General features: G+C 35.2%; 1 protein-coding gene across 3 annotated transcripts in view; it reads left to right on the top strand.

Annotated features, from left to right (window-relative positions):
* KYNU (kynureninase) overlaps positions 1 to 20286 on the top strand; it is a 128359-nt gene that overhangs the window by 54914 nt on the left and 53159 nt on the right. For all 3 annotated transcript variants that reach the window (XM_043992948.1, XM_043992947.1, XM_043992949.1), the window contains one exon: positions 11109 to 11207. In XM_043992948.1, coding sequence (XP_043848883.1) covers positions 11109 to 11207 — 99 coding nt within the window. The remainder of the gene's footprint in view (positions 1 to 11108; positions 11208 to 20286) is intronic.

The following is a 20286-nucleotide window of genomic DNA, read 5'->3' as shown; positions in this document are numbered from 1 at the left end:
ATACCCTTTTGGCTTCTTAATAAACTATGTACAGAGAGATATTTTAGTCCATACATGTCACCACCAGAGTGAAAGGTCAAGTTTGAATAGGTCATAGGATATTTGATGTAAAGGGAGAAGGGACCTCAGAAACCACAAAGTCTGAGGTCCAGTAATTTGAAAGGATATGTCCATGTTCATGTAGGTCATAAGCAGAGTGGGTAAGGAGAAGGAGGATTGCAGATAGGGAATGGGATTTTTTTTCTTGTGAAAGATATTGCTATGGATAGCACCTGTCTCTATATGGTAAGATGCATCTTTCCACCTCTTCAAAGGTAGTTGTGTTAAAAATGTTAATGTATTAGCTAGACCAGGCTAGGTCCATATTAAATGATAATAAGTTGAAAGCTGAAAGGGACCTCAGAGGCCAATTGATGCAGGTTGTACAAAAATATGCACATTTTTATGCAATATGCATGTGAAGTTCTTAACAGTCTTATGATCCTAAATGCAGTACATGAAACTGCCAAGTTTCATTTTCTTTAATTAAGTGGTATTTTCCTATTTTGCCTCATAGCAGTAGGATTCAGGATTATATTTTGTGACTGTTATCATTACTTTGTGCCATTATCAAGCACTACTGTTGTTAAGCTTGACTTTTTTTTTTTTTTTTTTTTTTTGCTATCAAATTTGTCAAAGCCCAACCTGGGAATTTACTCTCTAGTTGCAATGTCTTTTGAGCTGTAAGTTTGAATTAAACTATTATTGCAATATTCACTACTGCTCATTTAATTCAATAGATATTTGTTAAGTGACTATTGTGTGTGAAACCAGATGTAGCTTGGTGTAGGAAAAAGTTTGAAGTCCTGCCTCCTATCCATATTATCTGTGTGACCATGGACAGACAAGTCATTCAAATTCTGGGTCCTCAACATCTCTTTGAAACTGCAAGTTACAGAAGAGTTCTCTTTTATCAGTTTCCCCACTCTAATAAAATCATGTATGAATTTTAAAATGTGGGTGGTGCTAAGAATACAAAGAAAATAAAACGAAGAAATTACCTTTCCTAAAAGCAGGAAATACATCATTTTAAAGTACAAACAGTTACATTATAACTTAGAGGAAGAATGCACTAATAACAGGGGAAGATCAGATGGCACCTGAGTTATACTTTGAAGGAAGCCATGTATTCTGTTTACACATTGTTTAACTAATATATTTATATTTTAAGAATTACATTTGACTCTAGTTATATTATTTTATTAAATCATTCCCCTGTAAAGCAAAACAAAAACAAGTTGATTTTACTGAGTAATAAAACTTGACTCATTTACAATCTAATATTCCTGTGTATCTGTGATCTCTTTGTCAGTATTCCCTTTGGTGATACATATTATGATTCATTCATGTTTACCCATCCTGCATAACTCTTATCTATATACCACCATAGATTCACAATAGTATTTCCATTCAGTGTTCCAGAACCCTTCTTTTAGTCCATTCTTTTGAGCTAATGTGAATGTTAGTCATTCATTAGTAAAACTCCTTCTGGTATATACCTCCAACCTGCATAAATTAAGTCCCCCGAGGATGGTTGCTAACTTGTTTTCTAGAGGTAACCCTGCAGTTTGCTGTTCTACATGCTGTAGCTTATAAGCCCATAGCACTGTGCCTCCAATTAATAATCAGCCAATACACTCAGCTCTTTTCAGAGTCATATAATCAAATGGCATGGCAAGAACCATTATTACAAAACCCACATCTCCCCATAAACCAAGGGCTCAGTTTTCTTTTTCTTTTTTTCTTCTTTTTTTTCTTTTTTTGGTGAGGCATTTGGGGTTGAGTGACTTGCTCAGGGTCACACAGCTAGTAACTGTTAAGTGTCTGAGGCCAGACTTGAACTCAGGTCCTCCTGACTCCATGGCCGGTGCTCTATCCACTGTGCCACCTAGCTGCCCCTCAGTTTTCTACAATTACCCATAGCATCCTTGGAAAGATTGGACCCAAACTTAAGACTACAATGGTAGTGAGGTACATGTACAGGATATACAAATGGCAATGATAACTCATAATTCCTGACACTTCTCTTTATAAAGAAAGTCCTTATGTGAAGTGTCCAGTTTCTTCTCTTCTCCACAGCCTGATTCTCAGGCAAGGGGTCATCTTTAAAGTTACTACCTCCATTAGACAATGATCTTTCCAAGAGCATATGACTGTTCTTTTGGATAAATCTGCTATGGTTTAGAACAGAGGTTGACAAATTATGGCCTAAGAGCCAAATCTGGGGGGGCAGCTAGGTGACGCAGTGAATAAAGCACTGGCCCTGGGTTCAGGAGGACCTGAGTTCAAATCTGGCCTCAGACACTTGACACTTACTAGCTGTGTGACCCTGGGCAAGTCACTTAACTCTCATTTCCCCGCAAAAAAAAAAAAAAAAAAGAGCCAAATCTGGCCTGCTGCCTATTTTTATATAGCCTATGAACTATGAATAGTTTTTATTACATTTTATATACAATAAAACTTTATTTAAAAAGCAAAAACTATTAGTAGCTCACTAGTCCATCCAAAAACAAGCTAAGAGTCAGATTTGGTTTGCAAGTGACAATGTGTTGATACTCTGGTCTAGTACTTACTCTCTAAATCTGATGTTGGGGGAAGAAAAAAGAGACGTTCCTTTCTTGTCCCCAAGGTGGGGAGGGGGGAGTCTTCCAAAGGCATCTCTGAAAGCACCTCAGAGTTAGCTATATAAAGTATTTAGAGGTATGAATAATTGATTTTCTTAATCGATTAAATAGTTGTTTTTTTCTTGACTCAATTTGAAAGGTATTTGCACCTGATAAGGGGATCAAGGCATAGTCTCAGTTCTATAGTCATTGTAAGTCATCACTGACATCAAATGGTTACATTCTAGGTCTTCTGTGACTACACTCATTGAGGTGAGATGTGAACACCTCTCTCTCACATATGAACTTCCTGAAGAATAAATATCTTATGAATTGGATAATGCACAAACAAAATGCAGTGTATGAATGTAATAATATATTGTTGTGCCAAAAGAAACAAATATGTGAATACAGACTTAAATGAACTGATACTAAATGAAATAAAAAGAAAAATCATAGACACAATCACTATAGTAATGTATATATAAACAATTATAAGAAGAAACTGAATTCTGTATAATTATATTGATTAAGCAAGACCCGAAAGAGTGAAGAGAAAATACAAATCTATTCCTTCTTTTCATGCATGTGGGATCTATGGGTATGGAACACTGGATATAATATCAGACTTGGTTGATATATTAGTTAATTATGCTGAAATTCCCCTCCTCTACTTTTCTTTATTTTTTATTCTTTGCTTCAAGACACTCCGTTAACAGAAACATTATGATGCAGTTGATAAAATGCTAGATTTGGACTTAGAGATCCTATGTTTGAAAGCTGGGTCTATTACTTATATCTGTGTGATCGTGGATAAATAACTTGAGGGGTAGGCTATGAGGGGATACTAGCAATACTTGATTTGATTGTTTTTTTCATTTTATTCTTACTCTGGAATAGGGTTAGCTAGTTGGCACAGTGGATAGAGCACTGGCCCTGGAGTCAGGAGCACCTGATTTCAAATCTGGCCTCAGATACTTGACCCTTACTAGTTGTGTGACCCTGGGCAATTCACTTAACCCTGATTGCGTCAAACATCCAGTGCCATCTCCAGTCCATTAAACCCAGATGGCTTTGAAGGAGAGGGTGAGACTGGTGGCTTTGCATAGCCCTCTCTCATTTAAATCTAATTCACTGCAAGTTATGGCATCACCTCTTGATGTCATGGTCATCTTGGAGAACAAAGGAAAGATAACAACAACTCTGGAATGAGTAAAAAAAAAAGAAGGAACAACTGCTCCAAGCAAAAGATGAAACAACAAAAATCTGACCTTCAAATTTACTAATGTTAGTTATAAGGATACAGACATATCCATTTCTTATGCATTGCTTTAGTGGGAATTGTTTCAGTTCTTTTTCATTTTTTGCCTGACCTGAATCTTTTGTCTCACACGAACCAAAAATGCTATACATCCCTGAAATTTCCTCATCATAGCATCATCAAAATGCTAGTGAAGCTAAGCAAAGAATTTACCAAACTCTTGTTCCACTATACTAGATTTACCAAATCATGTAAACCATGTTAATTTTCAAACGTAAGCATTCAGGAGAAAACTGGGTAAATTCTCAAAATATTATTTTGTACCTATACACATAAAAAAAGAAATCTTGAAACCTTATATTTTATAGGTATCAAAAAACACAGTTTGTTTTATTTGCTTTGAGGAGAATGCAATCTATGGATAGCTCTGAATTCTGCAGCTTTCCCTACAGCTTCTCTTGCTTTGTTTTCTGTGATAAGCACATGTGAACCCAGTACATTTAAATGTAAAATCTTTTTAAATACAGTGTGATAATCTTGTAGTACAGAAATAGGTCAGTAATTGCTGATTTAGCTTTATTTTTGGCTTAGTAAAACTTATAGACTAAAGCAGATATTTATATTATCTCTAGTTCCATTTCCGAGTTCATCACTTTTTACACTGCAAAACAAAATTCATCCTATTACAACAAGAAGAGAGCTGGAATCGGAGTCCAAGGATAAGGATTCATATCCTGGGTACATTATTTACACTTTAATTCTGTGGATCTCAATTTCCTCTTTATTAAAATGGAGTTGGACTTGATGGCTTCTAAGGTCCTTTCTGCCACTAAATCTATGACCTATGACCCTAAGAACTCATCTGGTCATCAATGTGATTGGAAGTCCACCCATTAATTCCAGGTCAAAACCTTTTTCTGTCAACTCAGTTGTCCTCCTAGTGTTTTCCACAGAATTTTCTTGAACAAGATTTTTCTTTTCCTTATGTAAACATTATACAAACATCCAAGAAAGCTCCATCTGCCTTTCCTATTCTGCAGACTACAATTTTCCTTATCCATGCTCTCTTCATTTAACCTGTGCCCTGAGGTTCAATAAAATCTCCAGGTTTCCTCATATAATTCACCCAGAATATCAAATATGTGGGTTGCATTATATCATGTTACTAAGTATTGGTCTTGATATCTTCCTAACATAAACCATCTATTAGTATATCAAAACAATAATAATATGTTTAAATCCCAAGTTTATGAGGGTTACTCTTAATCTAAAAATCATTTACAGGGACTATATTTGGGAAAGCCATGTTTTTGATAGATTTAGCTGCATTTAAAATTATGCAACCTGTAACCTTGTGTGTTAGTTTTCTTTGGAATATATATATATTTAAATTTTGAACTTAAATACCAAATAAAATGAAAATTCTTTTATACAAAGTAAAACAAAGAGTATTGTACATAAAACTATAAATGCCTTATGCACTGCTTGCTTTTCCTTTTAAGTATATATAAATTAAGTATGTAACTTTCAAAACTGTTCTATTTAACTGTGTTTCCTTCTGTCCTTCCTGTTCTCTTCTGTGCCTTTAATATACATATACCTTTATATCATATTACTTATGTTATATGCTGTCATACATACATATCCATGTGTGTATAACAATATATGTTGTTTTAATGAAAATGTTCATAATTATTAGTTATTTGGAGCATTTTTTTATATTGCTTTTGATAGCATGGATTCCTTCCTTTGAGACCTACCCATTCTTATCCTTTCACCTTAGGCTAAAATTTTCTGCATTTAACTGAGAGGACAGAAAACATAGTATCCACTTAAGGCAAGATTCTACTTCTCTATTGGCCAAATTGAAATGTCTCCAAACAAATACTCAATATTTCACTTACAGACACATAAAAAGGTTACTATCCAAGAAAGATGACCAGTTATTATCCATATTGAGAGAATAGCAAGTTGTAATGGGAATTGAGTGAACTATACTGACTCGATCTTGTGACTCAATTCTAGAGCTAGCTTAGTTCCCTTTCAATTCAATTACGATGGGGCAGCTAGGTGGCACAGTGGATAAAGCATTGGCCTTGGATTCAGGAGGACCTGAGTTCAAATCCAGCCTCAGACACTTGACACTAGCTGTGTGACCCTGGGCAAGTCACTTAACCCTCATTGCCCCACAAAAGAAAACAAAAACAAAATAAAAATCAATTCAATTATGGGTCTAGTCCAATTTCAGTCTTGTGAGAAAACTTTATTCAATTGTGGGAATTACATGAAAGCCTTGTTGCACTGTGTGAACCTAGCCTTGTGTGACTGGGAAGTAAGACCATCATTATCTGCTGCTTAGAGGCATTTAATTAGGGACCTAGGTTATACTGAGTAAAAATCCAGTCAAATACAAAGAGTGATGCAAGGACTTTTCTCACAATTATACATAACAAGCAATCCATATGTCTTATCTGAAAATTGGCCTACTACCAGTCAGTTATTGTTTTCATATCCCTTTGACTAAATAGACATTCCTCTTTTTCTGATTCCAGCAAATTGCACTGTTAGCTCTCTCTTTCTCTCCCATTTTGGAAAGTCCTTAATCTTTTCTACAATTAAAAATCAAAGTACCTAATTTTGTATCCTGGTTAATTATGTCCTTTTACTTAATTGGTTTTATTTGATCAGTTGTTTTTAGGACATAAAAATCTGTCTCCTCCTTTATTTGGGGTTCAGTGCCAAAGCTGAGGAGGTCTGGTCCCAATGTTCATTGCTTAATAAATTAAAGCTTGACCTTTTTTTTCTCAGAAGTTTTATTTTTCACCCATCACAATATCCATTGATAATAAGAGAAAATAAATTAAAGATATTATGAAGCATTTAGGTGAGATAACATGTAGATTTTTCTATACAGTGCTTTCTCACTCTCAGCACAGTCTACTGTGCATAACACCTATTTTTATCCATATTATTATTAGATTATAAGTTTGAAAAACATTGAAACTGTATGTTATTACACCTTCATATGATCCATAGCATTGAGAAGAGAACCTTGCACAAAGTAGATGCTTAATCAATGTTAAATTAGATTAAATTGATACTGAGGGCTGTTAAACTTCAAGCTTTTCTAAGAGGTTACCAAATCTCCTTTGCTTGATATCTTTACAAATTGAATAGTTCTGATGTCTGGATATTTTTTGAATCATAGAGCTGAAGGGGATATTGAAAGGTCAAATGTTTGAATTCTCTGCCTTATTAAAAATCCACCTAAATCGGGGGCAGCTAGGTGGCGCAGTAGATAAAGCACCGGCCCTTGATTCAGGAGTGCCTGAGTTCAAATCTGGCTTCAGACACTTGACACTTACTAGCTGTGTGATTCTGGGCAAGTCACTTCACCCCCATTGCCCCACAAAAAAACAAAAACAAAAAAAATAAACAAAAAAAATCTACCTAAATCACCCCATATCAGTGGTCATCTGTCCTACCATTAAAGACCTACAGCTTCCATTTTTAAATGCCATCATTTTTGAAAATTTCCTATCCTTTTCTCTCTTTTTTTTATAATTATAAGATTACATTGGTAAATAATACTCAGCCTTTGTATATGTGCAGTCCACTACATCTTCTAGATCTTACCCTATCCTATTTATCTTTATACAAGCATTTCTCATATTATATATAAAGGAACCCTGACAAACTTCCCGTATAGTTCTGTTAGTATAGGCACTAAATAACTTCTCTTGGTACATTATAAGCCAGGTCCATAACAATGGCCATCACAATAATAAAGCTAGCATTTAAATAGTGCCTACAATGTGCCAGGCATTTTACTAAGCACTTTCCAATTATTATTTCATTTGATCTTCACAACAACCCTGGAAGGTAAGTGCTATTATTATCCCTATTTTTCAAATGAGGAAACTCAGGCAGACAGAGGTTAAGTGCCATGGCCAGTGTGACACTATCATTTATTTTAATTTTTAAATAATGTTTTTTCATGATTGAAAACAATTAGTAAGAAGTTTTCAGGATATTATACACATAGTAGTGTTTCTTTTCCTGTAATAGAGAAAAATTTTAATGAGTAAAAAATATGAAGAAATAATTTGCTTAAGTAATGATTTGGTGAAGGGACGATAGTTATAACCCAGTATTTAGAACTTCTAATGTAGGCCATAATCATGCACTGATGTGATCATATATGACATTAGTATTAAAGGGAAATAAAACATACTTTTAAAAGTTTTGGAGTTTTGGGTGGCTAGGTGGCACAGTGGATAAAGCACCGGCCCTGGATTCAGGAGTACCTGAGTTCAAATCCAGCCTCAGACACTTGACACTTACTAGCTGTGTGACTCTGGGCAAGTCACTTAACCCCCATTGCCCTGCAAAAAAAAAAAAAAAAGTTTTGGAGTTTTAATGAGAGGCAGCTACAACATACATGTGGAGCTAATTAAAACTGAATATGATGTGCAATGATAAATTCTTTGTAGATAGCACATGTTGAAAGATATTACTTCTGCATATCATATATAAAACAGCAAGAAAACAGTGGTTGTTTGAAAACTACTTTAGATTTTTATTGATTGACAGAGAACTCAATAATATTAGTAGGAATTTATATTTCAATAGGAAAAGCTTAGATGTGCACATTTGTGTTGTAAAACAAGTGTTGATGATGGTGATAAACACTAATGTATGGTCACGATAACTGACTTGAAATTTCTCATGTGTTAGTTATAAAAATCAATTTAGAAATCCTGGCTTTTAAAAATGTTCAGCTTAATCATATTGTACTATGTGTAAAGTGACTCTGGTTTCTTTTATAAACTATGAAAATAATATATAACTGGCACTACATGAAGAAATGACACTATCATTTTTCTCCACTTTAACAAACTAGATACTTCTCAAAAGGGACTTTTCATTTGAAAAATATTTTTAGATGCTGCCATCTAGTGAAATTTTTGTGAAGAGCCTGTTGATTTTTCACTATCTTTTCAAGTTTCCTAGACCGTGCTCTTATAAAATTATAGAATTAAAGAGTTGTAAAACATCTCAGAAGTCACATAGTTGAAACCCACAGCTGAAGCGTGAATACCTGCTACAATGCCCATAAGGAGTGAACATACAACGTCTTGCCTAAATTTCATTAGTCTTGGAGAATATACCACCTTCAGAAGGAGCCTATTCAATTTGTAGCTCTGATTCTTAAGATTTTTTTATTATTATTAAGTCAAATACTGCCTCCCTGTGGCTTCTTTTTTTGTTTAGGGAAAAGCAGGTGAAACTGAGCCTTCACTTTCAGTTCCTTAGAATATAATTTCTTCAAACTAGATGACTTGAATTCTTTTCTTTATCTTGCCTTTCAGTTCACTTTTAATTCTTCCTGTTCCATTCTTCCAAATTTGGGGTTCATTCTCTTTGATAGAGAAAGTAAGAGTTAAACATGTTTCACAGACTCAAAGAAGGTGAAAACTGGAAGGGAACTTACAGATGATTGAGGTCAACCACTTCATTTTACAGATAAGAACTAAGTAAGGCCCAGAGAAAAGTTACTGAATCAAGAACACACAGTGAGTCAGTGGCTGAGCTGGGCCTTGAAGTTAGGTCTCCTGAATTCCAATCTAAGACTTTTCTAACTACAGGATGGTAACCTCTATTTTGACATATTAGTCAAATTTTAATTTGGTTCATGTTAATAGCTACTCATGTAGAAAGAAACGTTGTGTGCATCTTATAACACATTGCATAGCAGTGTTAATGAATGTCAAAGAAAATGTGATGCCACAGAAACTGGGAATTTAAATAATAGAGCACGTGTTTTAATTCCCCAAAGAACCTATACATGACTTCTAATTAAAAATGAAAGTAATCAGTTTTATAACATCAAAAATAATTTTAATGTTTCTACATTTTTACATTGTAGAAAAAGGTTTTTGATTGGTATAAAGTGGTATATTCCAATTTTTAAAAGCATTGTTTTGGGGCATCTAGGTGGCACAGTAGATAAAGCACGGGCCCTGGATTCAGGAGGACCTGAGTTCAAATTTGATCTCAGACACTTGACACTTACTAGTTGTGTGACCCCGGGCAAGTCACTTAACCCTTATAGCCCCACCAAAAAAAAAAATTTTAAAGCATGGTATTCCTTAGAGGTTAAATAGGAATTGAATATTTGTAAATAAATTTTTTGTGTGTCAACCAGTCAGTATATATTAAACATTTACTGTATTCCAGGCATTTTTCTAAGCACTAGTGAAAGAAAGACAGGCACAAAGAATCCTTGTACAAAAGCATCTTACATTCTAATAAGGGGAAAAAGAGAAATAGGGACATATAGGATGTGTTTAGTTTTTCTAATTCAAAATATCATTCCAATAAATTATGTTGTATAAATTTAGATTTTCATATTTCTGACCTACAAAGTAGAAGCATAGCTAGTATGTTTTTTATTCACACATATTTTATATAACAGATTAAAATAATGTTAGTTATGGACTTTCTCTTTGTAAGTACTATACCTCAGTCATCATTTAGATAGGAATGTCATATATTTTACAGTTTACAAAGTGTTTGCATGTAGATTTAGTCATTTGATCCATACGACAACTGTAAAACAGACAAGAGACAAATTGTTCTTCCCGTTTTATAGCTCAGGAAACTGAGGCTAAGAGAGCCTAAGTGACTTAACAAAGGTCCCAATGTTAGTAAGTGTTCTGGTGAGAACTAGAACCTGGATTTCTAGACTAATTTTTAATACATTTTTCCCAGTAAGCCATGTGATTAATCATTTAAAGAGTGCCTTCTGTTCTTTCCACCCAAGCCCTGTGGAAGGTAACAGAGAGATATAAGACAAAGTTCCTTTCCTCAGACACCTTATAGTCTAATTGGTAAAAACAAAACAATACAAATGAAAAAATATAAGTTGGCAAATAATCAGGGAATACATTAGGAAAAAAAAAAGATATTCCTTCCAGGACACTTTTGTTTGATGTTTTGATTATCTCATCCTTAGTGATTTCCCTCTAAGCAGCACAATTTCAAATTACTAAAGTATCCTAATGAAGGATTTTATTTTTTTTAATCTGACTAACTTTATGTCATGGAAAGTTTTCAGAGGATATTAAGGGGTTCTGTTCTCACTCTACTCACTCTCCTCACTCTCATTAAGCAAATTAAGAATGTCTTATATTTTTCCCCAGGGTTGTTTTGTTGGCTTCGATCTGGCCCACGCAGTTGGTAATGTTGAGCTTCACTTACATGACTGGGGAGTAGATTTTGCCTGCTGGTGTTCATACAAGGTAAAAAAAAAAAAAATGCATCGTTTATTTAACTACTTTGTTTTACATATATGCTTTAAATAGTCCTTGCTCTTACCAAGGTAGCTACTTCCACAATGTAACTACTTCCAACCTAACTGTCCATATAGCCACATCATCTCATCCTGTGCAACTCTCATTCTTATATTTAGATTATTGCTCCTTAGAGTATTAATTCAATGCAATGGAAGCATTCTTCAGGTTGGTTTAATGTTCTAAAGATATTTCAATATTTCATGAATAGCAGTTCAGCAGTCTGTCCATCTCTCATCCCTCATTCATGCAGCAGAATGAGCTCCTCTTTTTGTGTCATGAGTGTTCTTAATGATGCCTTTCATGTAGATGGTAATGAACAATATATAACTGGTAATACTTTGAAGCCTATTTGGTGCTCTTAATTTATGACTGAGAAGTTGATCCATTATGAGAGAAAGTAAGCAACATCCATGTTGACATTCTAACCACAAATAGAACTAGAAGACATAAAGAGTTGAAGATAAATGAAAGAATGGCTCACATAAGTTCTCATGGGAAAAATGAATAAATGAGCTGCTTTCATCATGCATCCAAATCCATTAAGAAATGTCATTTATAGGACCTGGAGTCATCTCATCTTGTAGTGTTCACGATGTATAAAACAGGCTGCGAAAAAAATAGTTGCAGCTTAAATAGCATAAACGTTTGCTACAGTGAGGAGGATAGAAAGAAAACCCAGAAACTTCCTTAAGCAGCAAACACTGTTCCATGTAGAGAAAACATAGTAGGCAGGTCAAGGACAACACCAGTGTATTATACAAACTTATTTGTAAAACATTAAAGACAAGAATAACAGAAGATACATGTGCATTTTTATGACTAAAACTAATGTTATTAAAACACTTCAAATCTATTTTGAAGGGGGGGAAATCACCTTACAAAACAAGTCTGCTTGTGCATGCCCATGCTCAATAAAGGTGGATTCATTTTGTCTCTAGAATAAAATACAAACTCCTTAGGCTGGCAGTTTAAGGCTTTTATTTATGTACTTACTCCAGCCTATCTTTCCAGTCTTAAGTATTCCCCTTAACACTGTGTTTAAAAAACAAAACAAAAAACAAAAACAAAAACAAAAAAACAACAACACAGAACCAATTGAAGAAAAAGGCTTGCTTCATGTAGAACTTAGACTAGCATCCTTTGGGCTTTTGCACAAGCTGAGTTCAGTGACTAGAATACCTCTCCTCATCAATATCACTTAGAATGCTTGCTTGATTCCCTTCAAGGGTCAGCATATATGTCACCTCCTATAGGAAACCTAAACTGAACACTTTAGGTGTTAAGGCTCTTTCTTTTTTCCTCAAATCATCTTTATGTCGATCCTCTTAAGGGTAAAAAATGGTTTTTGGCTATAAGTAGAATTTATATAGGCTTTAAGGTTTGCAAAGCATTTTACATATGTTATTGTATATGTTAATTTTACACCTGTTAATTCATTTAATCCTTAAAACCATCTTCTATGAAGTAGTTACTATTACTATACCCATTTTACAGATGAAGAAACTGAGGCTTCTGGAGGGTAAGTGATTTGTGCATGATCATATAGCTGCACCTGAAGGAGAATTTGAATTTGGATTGAATCCAGATCTTCCCGACTCCAAATACTCCAACACTTTATCCACTGCACTTTATAGTTGCCTTTGTATTCCCAGAACCTAGCAAAGTCATTTTACATAGTAGGTTTTTAATAAATACTTGTTAAATTGAATTGGATTGGAGGATTGGAAGATTATAATCAGTATCATGATGAAAAGTAGTTGAAGGGAAAATAAACTTATGAGCTATTTAGATTCAGTCACTTATCTAACAGAGAGGTATTAAGAACATACTACATGATAGGCATTATGCTAAATTCTAGGAATACAAAAAAAAATGCAAAAGACAGTCCCTGTCCTCAAGGAGCTGACAACCTAATGGGGGAGACAACATGAAGACAATTATGTATAGACAACCTATACACAGGATAAATAGGAAATAACAGAAAGACGGCAGTAAAATTAAGAAGGATTGGGATTTGAGCTGCGAATTGAAGGAAGCCAGGGAAGTCAAGAGGCAGAGTTAAAGTTGGAGAATGTTCCAGGCATAGGGGACAGCCAGAGAAAATACCTGGAGTTGGAAGACAGAGCTTCTTTCTTGAGGAGCAGCAGGGAAGCCAGTGTCACTGGATCACAGAGGTGGAGTGTAAGAAGACTAGAAAGAACAAGATGTAGGGAAGCTGGGTCATGAATGGCTTTGAATGCCAGAGGATTTTATATTTGATCTTATAGGTGATAGGAATGATGGAGGAGGATAAAAGGGTTAACAGATAACCTGTCAATGGTACCTACAAGGGTTAACAGAGATTATGCTGTGATAGATGAGTCAAATGAGGATTATTTGAGAATGAGGAAGATATGTGCATGTTTGTAGGCAGTAAGGAAGTGGCAAATGGATGGGGACTTATTTAAGATAAGTGAGAGGTGGCAGAGCCAATATGGCTGAGTAGTAGGAAGCAGTATAGCCAAGCTTACCTTCACAAAACTCCTCCAAATAGATCTAGAAAATGTGTGCAATTTTCCCGGATGAAGAAATCCAGAAAAAGTCACTAGGAGACATTTTTTCCAGCCCAGCATGGCATCAGAAAATGAACACTCCAGCACTCAGGGAGATGCAGTGCATGAGGAGATCCCAGATCCCAACTAGGGTACCAAAATACCTGGGACATGGCAAGAGGGACAGGTGCCTACTTGTAGCTTTGTTGCCCATCACACAGTTATGGGTCACAGATCCAAGATGGACTAAGAAAGAGATCTATTAACAGAGCTGATATCCCCAGGGAGAGTGGCCCTGGGCAATTTATCAACAAGAAAAAAAAAGTTCAGAAGTAAGGAGCAGCTATGTGACTCAGACCCTGGGAGGAGATCAGGATCTCCTCTAGCATCTTGCTCCACCATTAGTTCCAGAATCTTGCTCCCCCTATAGAAGAATAACCAGGGCAAAAAACCCAAACCAAACTTGGAGACTACAAATCTGTCACTGAGCCAAAAGGGCTTTCCAACTGGGTGTTTAGGGCTGATTCCATTAGCATTCTACTGTTGCTTAGACCTTAATCCAGGTCAGCAACTTGCAGAGCTCAGAGGAGGGGGCAACAATCAATCTTTGTCCTATATCAGACCAATTTGGGAGTAATAAAAGCTTATAGGTCCCTAGCCTTTTCCTGATATCCTGGAAACACTCAATACCCCAAGAAAGTATGAACAGGACCAGTTTAGATCTTCCCTCCTTAAGTGTAGCAAAGCACAGCCCTAACAATCAAAATTGAAGTCAGAAAGCAGGTTGGAAGAATAAGAAAAAATAAAAATCCTTATAAGGTGTTAATATGGTAGCAGGGAAGCTCAAGAAACAAATCTGAAAAGAATAACTCCAAAACATTTATAAGCAAAGACTCAGAGAACAAAATACAAGTTGGGCAAAAATTCAACTAGAATTCCTGGAAGAGATGAAGCAGGAGTTTAAAATAGAAGCATTTTAAGAAATTAATGAAATGTGAGTACTTAAAAAATGGAAAAGAAATGAGAGGTATGGAAGAAAGAATTGCAAATGGAATTAACAGCTAGGCACAAGAGGTACAAAACCTTGCCCAAACAACAAACTCCTTGAAAATTAGAATGCATAAAATAGAAGCCAATGTCTCCATGAGACAACAAGAAATATTAAAACAAAGTAAAAAAAAAAGACTGAGAAAAAATAGAAAATGAAAAAAATGTCCTGTAAAAAATGTGACTGATTTGGAAAACAGATCAAGGGGGGAAATTAAGAATAATTGGACCATGTGAATTCCAACAACAACATAAAAACCCTAAACATCCTATTTCAAGAAATCTTTAAAAAGTATTGCCCAAATCTCTTAGAGCCAGAGGGGAAAATGGAAAGAGAATTCACCAGTCACTTTCTGAAAGAAATCTCCAAATATTTACTCCCAGGGACATCATAGCCAAAATCCAAAGTTTCCAGATCAAAGCAAAAATACCTCAAGTAGCCAGAAAGGAAGCACTCAGGTACTAAGGAGTCATGGTCAGGATCACACATGACTTAGGACATTATAAAGGAGAAGAGAATTTGGAATGCAATATTCAGAAGGCAAAGGATACATAGCCTTACAGCCAAGAATAACTTACCTAGAAAAATTGAGTATAATGCTCCAGGAGACAAAATGGATTTTTAATGAAATAGAGATCTTCCAAGCATTCCTAATAAAAAGACCAAAGCTGTATAGAAACTTTGAAGTTTAAACACAAGCATGAGGAGAAACATAAAAAGATAAATATAAGTAAAGAATGATAAAGGAAAAATAAGGATAAAAAGCTTATATTCAAATATGGCGAGATGATACATTATATCTATGCTGAAACCTATCATCATCAGGGATCACAGAGGGGATCTAATTAGATAAGGTCTGGAAGTAGATCTGTTACATCTTGGTGATCTTAAGAATAGAAAAAGGAGGAAGAGGAATACATTGGAGGCAGAATGAGGAAGAGAAAGGAAGGTTAAGGAATATTATCTCACCCTTATTATAAGGGGGCACAAGTATACATCTATTCAATAAGAAGGAAAGAATGGGGAAGAAGATGACATGAGCTTCTCTTTTCTGAACTACTTGGAGAAAAAAGGATACAGAGTTCAGTACAGAAATGTATTTCACTCAAAAGGAAAGGGGAAACTAGAGGAAGAATAGATTAATGGAGGGATGAGTTCCAAGCAAAACAAACTTGAAGGATATACAAAATTATTTTAGTTCTTTTTGAGGAAACAAAGAATGGAATATGAGGGACTGCTCATAAATTGGGTAATGCATGAACAAGTTATAGTAATAAATATGATGGAATACTACTGTGCTACTAGAAATGATTAGAAAAAACATGTAAAGACATATGAATTAATACAGAATGAAGTGAATAGAAACAGAAGAACAATTTATATAATGACAACAATGTGGTAAAGGCAAGTGACTTTGAAAGAATTAGGAACTTGTACTAGTGTAACAGCCAACCACAATTCCAGAGGCCTAATGATAAAACATGCTACCTATGTCCTAATAGAAGTGAGGGACTCAGAGTGCTGAATGGGAAAAATATGTTATTAGATGTAGCCAATGTAGAAATTTGTTTTTGTTGACAATATATGTTTATAATGGGTTTTGTTTTTCTTTTATTCTCAATCTTTCAAAGAGAGGTGGTTGGGATTTGAGAATGAAAAGGCAAATTTTGATTGAAAAAAATAGTTTGGGCAGCTAGGTGGCACAGTGGATAGAGCACCAGCTCTGGAGTCATGAGTACCTGAGTTCAAATTGCCTCACTAAAAAAAAAATAATAATAAATAGTTTTGGGGGGGGGGTGGTTTTTTTTGTTTGTTTCTTTTTGTTGTTTAGTGAGGCAATTGGGGTTAAGTGACTTGCCCAGGGTCACACAGCTAGTAAGTGTTAAGTATCTGAGGCCGGATTTTAACTCAGGTACTCCTGACTCCAGGGCCGATGGTCTATCCACTGCACCATCTAGCTGCCCCTTTGTGGGTTTTTTTTAAGAAGATAAGTGAGAGAATGGGGATGATAAAGGTGGTAAAAATATATTGGAAAACACAGGGATCATTTGTGCATATTGAAGGTTTGGTCTTAGGACAGAAATTCCACCTCATCTTGTGAAACAGGTGTGAAAGAGAAATAATGGCAGAAGGCATCTGGATGATGGGAGGTAATGAGGTGAAAAGAGGGGCTCATTAAATTATTTCATTTTTTTCAATAAAATCTGAGGCAAGGTTCTCAGCTGAGTGGTGGATATAGGAAGGTATGAGAGGGGGACATGGAAAGTTTGAGGAGGAATAAAAAGGTATGGAAAAGCCTGTGTTGAATAAAATAGAGAGTAAATTAGGGAAATATAAAAAGATTGCCTGACAACAGTAATGGCCCATTTGAGGTTATGTACCATAAATATGGAGTGGATGCAGATAAGACAGATAACTGCTACAGAAATAATTTGTAGATGACTCTGACAGAAGGACAACAAAAAGATGTGAAATGGAACAGATTTACTGGTACTTCAATGGTGATCTATCCTTAACAGAGATGATAATGGAACTTAAACTCTACAACTTTATTATACTTTGTGCTATGTCAGGATTGGCATTTGATTTTAAAGCAATATCAATTTGAATTAGATAAACCAAATTAAAAAATGGATCATTTTGCAAAATTTTAAAAGTTTGCTTTTTATTGTCTTCTGTTTTTACGTTCCTTTTTTCAGCCAAAATTATGGCTGAAAAAATACTCTTCCATAGTTTCTATCCACTGTGAAAATAATACCTAGCAAGACAACAGTAATCCAACCCAAAAAGTAAAGAATATTTTTTCTTTCTCAGATTTTTAGTTTATAATATCAGATTAGGGACTCTTTAGTGTTTTAGAAGAATTTTGACAAATTTGCATCTTGATTCGGATGGATAAAAATTGTTTTTCAATGTTTCTTTTTCCAACCAATTGAAATCAAATAATTTGTTGACAAATGAGGAATATCCCATGGGTATATTTGGTAGGAATTCTAAGAATGAAATGAAATTATTTTATTTTATCTAGGTATTTTATCGAATTATGATGCTACTGACATATTTTGAGGGCCAAAGCAAAGAATTAATTATGTTTTGAGATTTACTGTTATTTGATTGATGTCTATGTGTAACCAGCAGATGGTGATATCTGTTAAAATGTGGAGGTTTAGGTAGAAAGTCAAAGCAAAAGAAAGATACACTCATATTTTCCTGACCCACATAGTTGGAATTTTGCGGGCAGATGAGATTCTTTCCAAGTTCTTCCTTTAGTTAGCCCCAGGGTGGTGTCTTTCCATAGTTAATTCCTACACTTTGAGGGAGGCCTTTGAATTGCCCTTCAAATTTGTCCTGTCTGACTCTAAGTAAAGGGTCAGGCCTTATAAAGATCCTTGTGTGTGTGTGTGTGTGTGTGTGTGTGTGTGTGTGTGTGTGTGTGTGTGTGTGTGTAGGGGGGTGGGTTGGGGCGTGGGGAGGGCAGGGCATTGATAGGAGATGATTCAATTATCCATGAGAACTATGATTCTAAAAAGTCTATGTGTTCAGGTCCCCGGAGTCTTCCCCTGAATCAAAATTAATGTGAATATCTGTTTACATTCATATGAAAAGTAAAATGAAGAATTAAGATGAAAGTTAAGTCTACTTGTGCCCCTAGAAAACAGTTACCTCAATTATCTATTGGGAAAATATTTTATAGTATAAATTATATGGTCAATTACCATTATTTTCTCTCAATTTTATGCAACAATAGTTTTTTGTTGTTGTTTGTTTTGTTTTGTTTGCAAGGCAATAAGGATTAAGTGACTTGCCCAGGGTCACACAACTAGTAAGTGTCAAGTATCTGAGGTTGGATTTGAACTCAGGTCCTCCTGAATCCAGGGCCAGTGCTTTATCCACTGAACCACCTAGCTGCCCCATGATAGTTTTTTTGTTTTTGTTTTTGTTTTTTTTGTTGTTGTTTGTTTTTTTTTAGTAAGGCAATTAAGTGACTTGCCCAGGATCACACAGCTAGTAATTGTTAAGTGTCTGAGGCCGGATTTGAACTCAAGTACTCCTGACTCCAGGGCCAGTGCTCTATCCACTGCGCCACCTAGCTGCCCCCCACGATAGTTTTTTAAACTAGAAAGTTTTCAATCATTTGGACCTGATTTTCAGTAGAAATCCCTTGTTCTTTTTTTATTTTAACAAATTTATCTGCCAAGAGGAATAATTTCAATGTCATATGAAGGGTCTATACTTTAATTTATAGAAATTTGTTGACTTGCCTCAACATACAGCATATCCGGAAGAAGGTTTTTTATCTTTCTGTTAGAAATATTTTCCTCAGTATTTCAATTGCATTTAAAATATCTTTTTTATTTTTTAAGTATATCAATATATTTTATCTTAAAAGAACTGTAACTTCCCCAAAATTATCTAAGTACCCTTACAAACATCCTTCCCACAAAAATACATAGCATTTTATTGATTATTAACAGAAAGGGGAGGTATAGCTTTTAAATTTTAAAGATAGCAATAATATTGACTGCTGTATAAAATCTTTAATTTTAAAAGATCCTTTAGCAAAGGATCAAAAAATATATTCAGTAAAGTTTGTCAGAAGCAATATAGTCGTTATATTCTATTTTAGGAGAAGTACTGTTACAATAGCTAGCTTAGTTAGGGTACATACTTACATATGTAATGGAGATGGGGAGATGGCCAATCTCTATGAGCATGTACATAGTGCCATTGATATATGTTCCCACTTGGAAAAGGATGGGGAGGCTGCTTCCTAGAGAGCTTTGATGACATAGAATGAGATTGGAAAGACTTTGAAGCATCATGCATGGACGTTCTATAACTGGTTCCTGTCTGCTAACTATGTGGTAGACAACGGCTTTTTTGATTGGCCTCCGGGTTGGGACCAGAATTTGGTATGGGGAGGCATTCAAAAAGATCTTTATGACCTAGTCCTTCTTCTCCCTTGGTTGGACTTCTCTTAGTGTGATAGCTAACCTCTTCTGGTGAGAAACAGTGCTATAAGGGAAGAGGCCTTGGCCCTTTTCAAGCCTAAGCTGGTAAAATTTTGAAAGCTTGCTCTCAAAAAATGTATATAGTTTACACTTTAAAGTTTATTATGCATAATTAATATTTTCTCCTTTACTTTATTTTTTTGTTTCTTTTTTGGTGAGGCAATTGGGGTTAATTGACTTGCCCAGGGTCATACAGCTAGTAAGTGTTAAGTGTCTGAGGCCAGATTTGAACTCAGGTCCTCCTGACTCCAGGGCTGATGCTCTATCCACTCTCCTTTACTTTCTTAAGTATAGAAATCCACAAAATAATTAATCAAAGCCTGATTTGTAGTGTTATCTTATTTCTGAAGTATAAATGCTCACACTGAGTAATTAACAATCATCTTTCAACTCAGGTAGACGTGATTCCCTGACCCTCTCCCTCTAAAGCCAAG

The sequence above is a fragment of the Dromiciops gliroides genome, chromosome 3 (assembly GCF_019393635.1).
Source record: "Dromiciops gliroides isolate mDroGli1 chromosome 3, mDroGli1.pri, whole genome shotgun sequence".
Lineage (NCBI taxonomy): Eukaryota > Metazoa > Chordata > Mammalia > Microbiotheria > Microbiotheriidae > Dromiciops > Dromiciops gliroides.
This window is presented reverse-complemented; position numbering and strand designations above follow the sequence as displayed.